The sequence below is a fragment of the Pteropus vampyrus genome, unplaced genomic scaffold, assembly GCF_000151845.1.
Source record: "Pteropus vampyrus isolate Shadow unplaced genomic scaffold, Pvam_2.0 Scaffold1, whole genome shotgun sequence".
In the NCBI taxonomy this organism is placed as follows: domain Eukaryota; kingdom Metazoa; phylum Chordata; class Mammalia; order Chiroptera; family Pteropodidae; genus Pteropus; species Pteropus vampyrus.
The window spans coordinates 171,355-177,719 of record NW_011888782.1 but is presented as its reverse complement, the minus strand read 5'-3'; the positions used below and the strand labels follow the sequence as shown (position 1 = coordinate 177,719).

General features: G+C 37.8%; 1 protein-coding gene across 1 annotated transcript in view; it reads right to left on the bottom strand.

Moving 5' to 3' along the window:
• Positions 1-5,641, bottom strand: part of RYK (receptor-like tyrosine kinase) — a 100,577-nt gene extending 94,936 nt beyond the window's left edge. Inside the window, exons 1-2 of the mRNA XM_023527395.1 lie at positions 5,462-5,641; positions 3,193-3,324 (exon numbers count right to left, since the gene is read on the bottom strand). Of these exons, the coding sequence (XP_023383163.1) occupies positions 3,193-3,324; positions 5,462-5,641 (312 nt within the window). The remainder of the gene's footprint in view (positions 1-3,192; positions 3,325-5,461) is intronic.
• Positions 5,642-6,365: the final 724 nt, after the last annotated feature.

Here is a 6,365-nt window from a genome sequence, read left to right as displayed (position 1 = left end):
GTACAGAAAAGTTAATAATGAATGTTTACAGCACATAGAGATGGTATGAGGGCAGCAAAATAACAAAGAGGGGTTCTGCGGCCTGGTGCTCTAGTGCCAGTGGCTGTGGCATGAGGGGTCTGGAAAAGAAGATTACGCTGACATTTCAAAGGTATGTTCTCTTAGATGCAAAAAGACAATAGACAGGCTCACTTAAGGTAAAGATTGACCTTTGTCAAGGAAGCTACAGACCTAGGATGTGACTACCTGTCATAACCCACTTTTGGTTAGGAATTTGTATCCTCACGCCATCCTGTGTGATGACTTTCAGTCTCTGAGTTTGTAAGGCCCACCACGCAGCCTTTATCTCAGTTTAGTATGTGGCCCCTTTTTTGTCTACAATTCCCCCTTTTGGTCATAAATCAGTCTGAAGGAGGCACTGATGACCAGCCTCTTTGTTGGATAATGTAGTCCCCCAGGGCTAGGAAGGCTCATTCCTAGGGAGTCTTAGTGTTGGTGTTTGTCTTATTGAAATGGTAGACCTTTGGGGATGAGGCAAGACAGAAACCTTGGATGGAAGTCTAGGCTGAATTGTTCTCAAAAGGGAAAGACAGGTAAGTGGGAGGCAGTCAGGTCTTATGAGACTTCATTAAAGAAAAAAAGAACAAAACATTGTATCATTTCTAACCTGCAAGCTATCACAATCCAAATTTTGCTGTCTCACTTTTCTGTATTTTGCTTCTAGCATAACATTTACTTATAGTTTTAGGGCACAACCATATATCTCTTCAGTTTTCACAGTCTGATCATGAGATGGGTCCCCATTTAATTATTATTATTATTATTATCATCATCATCATCATCATCATCATCATCATCTTAATATGGCCCACGGGCTTCCTTTTGGAAGCACTCAAGTGTTATCCATTATTAATCTGATTCTCATTAGTTGTTCAATTGGGAACTGTAATTTTAAGGTTTAATCAGGGCCAAGGCTGTATGAACACAGTCATGTAAATTACAATTACCATCTAAAAATCTCCAGAGGCCAAGAGGACAGTAAGAGTTTCATAAGTAAATTTCCTGTGCCTCAGCAGCCGTAATAGTGGGCGGGCCATTTTTTTTTTTTTTATAGCCACTTAAGCTTCCATTTGAATTAACATGGTAGACCTGGTTGGATTATGGGGTAAGCACATTCCCATAATTGGGTTCTAGTGTTATTTTATACATAAAATTTCTTAAGATTTCTTTTCCACAAACATTCTATAACAACTTTCCTTGTCTTTTTAAATTTGTTTCTTTTTACTCATTCAGAAATCACCAACTTATTAGGACAAACTACTTCCTTTCCACTTCTCTCAAAAATGCATGCATTCCTTTTCTTTCTGCAATAACATTCCTTCGAAATTTCAGAAGAGATGATAAAACAAGTATTATTGATAATACAAAAGTTATCTTATACACACTTCCAGCAATCATTAAGAGTTGAACTATATAAGAACAAGGTTTGAGAAAAGACCAAAGAACAAATATAACTATCATTATAACTAATATTATTAGCAGACAGGTAAAGACAATAAAACAAATGGTTTTTAAGTTCAACATCATTTGTAGATAAACAAGCCTTCTTGATATCTTGGGATAGCTGTTTACCTCCGATATCAGCGGCTTCTCATCCTTGAGGAGTCTTTGATGTCCCCTGTAGGTGAAGGCAAGTGTCAGAGACAGGGACAGATGTCCATTCGTAGTTAGGCACCAGATAAGGTCCCTTCCAATGAGCTTGGAGAGAGTCTTTAATTGATGTCTTTTCCAATGGACAAAATCTCCTGGTTGGAAGTCATGGTCTTAGTGTGTCTCCTGAGAGCACACTATGAATTGAATCAGTTATTAACTTATTAATTTCTTTAAGCTAGTTAGTAAGTCCTTGGGAATAATACCTCTAGTAAGATTGGTTCATATGTCCCTTTCATCCAGATGCATAGGGTGACCAGTGAGTATCTAATGAGGGGAAAGACTGTGTTTACCAAAAGGAATAGATCTCAGGTTGAGGTGCACTATATAGTGAGCTTTTGGCCAATGGAGATTAAAAGCTTCTGAAAATTTCTCTAGTTGAGTGTTAATTGTACCATTTGTACACTCCACCAATCTAGAAGACTGGGGTGATAAGCACAATGAAAATGCTGTAGAATGGGCCAAATATTATACATAGATTTTATTATTTGCCCAGTAAAATGAGACCCTTGGTCATGCAATTCAGAAGGAATTTCCCAATTGGAAAATTTTTTCCCCAATAATAATTTACCCACTGTTAAGGCTGTTGCTCTCCTGCAAGGGAATGCCTCAACCCAGTGAGAAAACACACAAATCATAAATAACACATATTCAAGATGGTGACATTTGGATAAAATTCAATTACCATACCTCAAATGGACCCAAAAGAAGTGAGAAAAGTCCTTGGGACCCTTGGAATGATTTTCCAGAGTTATGTTTAGACAGATAGAACATCTGCTATACACTCTATGAGCTACAGTAGGAGAATATTTCCAATAATATTGTTTACTCCTGAAATCACCTTTTCAGGACCCTAATGTGTTAGCTCATGTATATGATGAAGTATAGATAATTGAGCCCCTATAAGTAAGATTGGTTTCTGATTGAGTCCAGACTTTATCTATTTGTCTGGGTCAAATGTTCCCCCTTTTTGTTGCTATATTCTCTTTTCTTCTTCTGTAGCTGTCCATTGGAACTGAAAAAAAAGAGTCTTTTATCGATTTACTAGGGAGCAAAGAACATTCTCATAACAGTCTGGATAATCTGGCTGATTATTGCTGTTTGTGTAGCCGCAGCATCAGCTCAATTATTTTCTTTTGCTTCCATGATGGCAGCTTTAGAATGTCATGGGATTTTGATAGTTGCAAATTGTTTTAGTTGCTGTATGACACCTAATAATTCTGTGACCTGTTTTCCATTTTTATGGGATTCCCTGAGGAAGTTAAGAAGCCTCACTTCTTCCACAACATTCTGAGTTTGAGCTACACCAAAGATATAGCGACTATTACTGTAAGTTTTGGCTCTTTGATCTTTGGCTGATTGGCAAGCTTGAGTTAGAGCAATTAATTTAGCTTGTTGGCAGATCTTATTTCATTCAGGTAAATAAGAACTTTCAATTATGTCCACCATGGAAATTATTTCATGTCCAACTTGCTAAGGTACCTGTTCATCTTTCAGATAAGATCCATCTGTAAACCAAATTAAGTCAACATTATCCGTAGGTGTTTCCTGTAAATCATTCCCAGGAACAAGAAGGTGATCAGTAAGCAAAATACAGTCGTGGATGTCTTCATCCTTCAAAGAAGGCAGCAAAGTTGCTGGGTTAAGACTGTTACATCGAGTTAAAGTAATATTAGGCACAGAAAGCAAGAATACTTCAGAAGAAGCCAATCAACTAACAGAGAAGTGTTGAGTGTGATGGGAGTTCAGTGAAGATCCAGCAGAATGAGGAACATAAATAAAGGAGAGCCCATAACTATTTCTTCTGTTCGTTTGCATAGTATGGCTGTAGAGTAGAGATAGCTATCATGCAGGGATGGAGCCCTTCGGCTATTGAGTCTAATTGCAGACCTATCTTATAGGTCTATGATGATCTTTGTGTTTTTGAGCTAAAACTCCTAAAGCATTTCCTTTATCTTCATGTGTAAAACGGAATAAAGAAAGTTTATAATTGAGGTGTGCCAGAATAGAAGCTTTAGATAATTGTTCCTCTAGAGCTTCTTTAGCTTGTTTCCCTTTGGAATTCTATTGAATTGGATCAGGTCCATCTAATTGTAATAAGACACATAGAGGCTGGGCCATTAATGAAAATTTTGGAACCCAATGTGACAGTATCCAGTCAGACTCAGGAACTCTCTAAGCTGTTTTTTTTGTTTGTTTTGGAAGAGGAAAGAATAAGATTCCTCTAAGTTTTTCTGGATTAATGACTAGCCCATCTTTAGATATTAGATGGCCAAGATATTTTACTTGGGGAAACAGAATTAAAGCTTGTCCTTTGAGACCCTTTGTCCCTTCATGGCTAGCTGTTGTAATAGGTAAATTGTGTACTCTTGGGAGTCTAATATGTCTTAGAGCATTAAAGTAAATCATCCACATACTGGATAAGAGTAGAATTTCTGAGAAATTCAACGTTTAAATCAGCCTTCAGTATTTGTAAGAAATAGGTGGGACTCTCCGCATAATCCTTGAGGCATTACTCTCCAAATAAACTAGTGATCTTCTCAGGTGAAAGCAAAGAGACATTTCCTGTCTATTTTTCCTCTAAGAATGCTCAAAAAGGCATTACATAAATCTACCACTGAAAAATATTGGCAGGCAACAGGAATAGCTGATAATAGGGTATGTGGTGGCTTTGGAACCACAGGATGTCCGGGAATAACTATTTTATTTATAGCTATGAGATCCTGTGCAAATCTCCATCCTTTCCCATTGGGTTTCTTTACTGGAAGGATAAGAGAATTATAGGGGCTCATACATGAAATTATAAGCCCCCTTTTAAAGTAGTCCTGTATAATGCACTTAATTCCAGCTAGTTCATCAGATCTGAAAGGAAATTGGTGAATATTAGAGGCAAAGTGTTGTCAATAGTTATTTTAATAGGAGTGCTGACTTAATCTTGACAATATTTGTACTGGAAAAGGGCCCAAAAGTGCATTGGAACGTCCTACGACAAACTTTCAGTCTCAAGATTAATTTCTTCTTGTGGAAATTCTTTTAAAATCATTATTTTCCCAGTTGGTTCTGTATCTGATTCATTTCGTCTTAAATACATTTTGCACTTCTGGATATGGAGAAGGATATGTGGCCATCAACACTTTCAAAAAAGTTTCGCCCTATCAGGTAAATTGGGGCAGATTTGACAAGTAAAAATATATGTTGCCTCATAACATTCCCTAGCTGGAAGGGAACAGGTTCTGATTTAAAAACAGAGACTGATTGATTAAATATCCCTACCATCTGTATAGAAGCTTAGTCCAAGGGAGAGGGCAACCGAATTGGGCAGGGTTAAGAGCAGGTAAAGTAGCTCCAGGATCTACAAGCAGTAGTTTCCCCTTTTACGGTAATTCCAATTTCTCCTGAAATACTGGTAAGAAGAAGGAGAAATGCCCTCTCATAGTTCTTGGAGCAACCCTAGTCTTGTTATTGTTTCTTTTCTTTTTCTAAATTTCATTTAAGTTTTCTACACTCCTTCTTAAGGTGACCTGCCTTTTAACAATAAAAACAGACTCATCCTCTATTCATTCCCTCGTCTAAAAGATATTTAGAGAAGTTTGGCCTGATTGCTTAATTGCTGGACCTGTGAGTTCATAATTTTGGCAGCTTTATCTTTTTCTCACTTTTGAATAGTTTAAGATTGTGGATCAGCCAGAATTGCCAGTTCATCAGTACAAGTGATTGGCCAGTTTAATTTAGGTTGTTTAATCAGAGTTACAAGCTCTTTATCTAGCCTTTCCAAAAATGCAGAATTTCGTAAGGGATCATTTTGATGATCCTTAAAGCTGTCTGGAGACAGACCTGAGTATTGTTTGGAAGTTCTTTTGAAATGTTCAAAGAAATCAAGTACTTGTTCATCAGGTTTTCTTTTACTTTGCTGGATTTTGGCCCAGTCCATTTTCCAGGGAAAAACCTCAGGTATGGCTTGGTAAAGCCGGTGGGCTAATTCTCTGCATTTTTCCTGGTCTGTCTCTCTCATTCTGTATTTTAAAAAAGTCCTCTACAAGAGTTTTTCGGCAAACCTTATTTAGCCATTCTGTTGCTCTGCTCTCAGAAACCAGTAGGTATATTAATTGGAATAGGTCAGGATAGCCAGGATCATAAGTTCCAACAATTAAATCAAATTCCTTTGTGAACTCATCAGGATCCTGGAGAGAGCTGGGGAAATCTTTAGTAAGATTCCTTAATTCTGTCCGGGTACAAGGAGAGTAAATTATGGCTGGTTCTCCTCGTCTGGAGACTGGCTTTTCTCTAAAGGGAGCTGCCAGAATTTCTGGTTTTCTTTTTTTTTTTTTTCCTAGTTTATCCTGGTCTGGTTTTCTATTCTGAGTCTCCCCTAGGTCAACAGGGAGCTGTGGTGGAGGAGGCGCAGAAGAGCAAGAAGAAGAAGGAGAAAAGGAGAATAAGTCTAGACAATGAAGTAAAGGGTATATCGGGGCAGTTAGAGAAGAGAGAAGAGTGGGGTGTTGGCACTGAGCAGCTTCAGAAGCCTTCTTTAGTTCAGAGACAGTCTCTAAAAATTTTCTTACTAACTTTCTGGAGAGAACAAAGTCTCTCTGTGCTCTGTTTCAGAGGCTTCAAGTTGCCAATTGAAGTAAGCCTCCCATTCATTCGGTTTAATT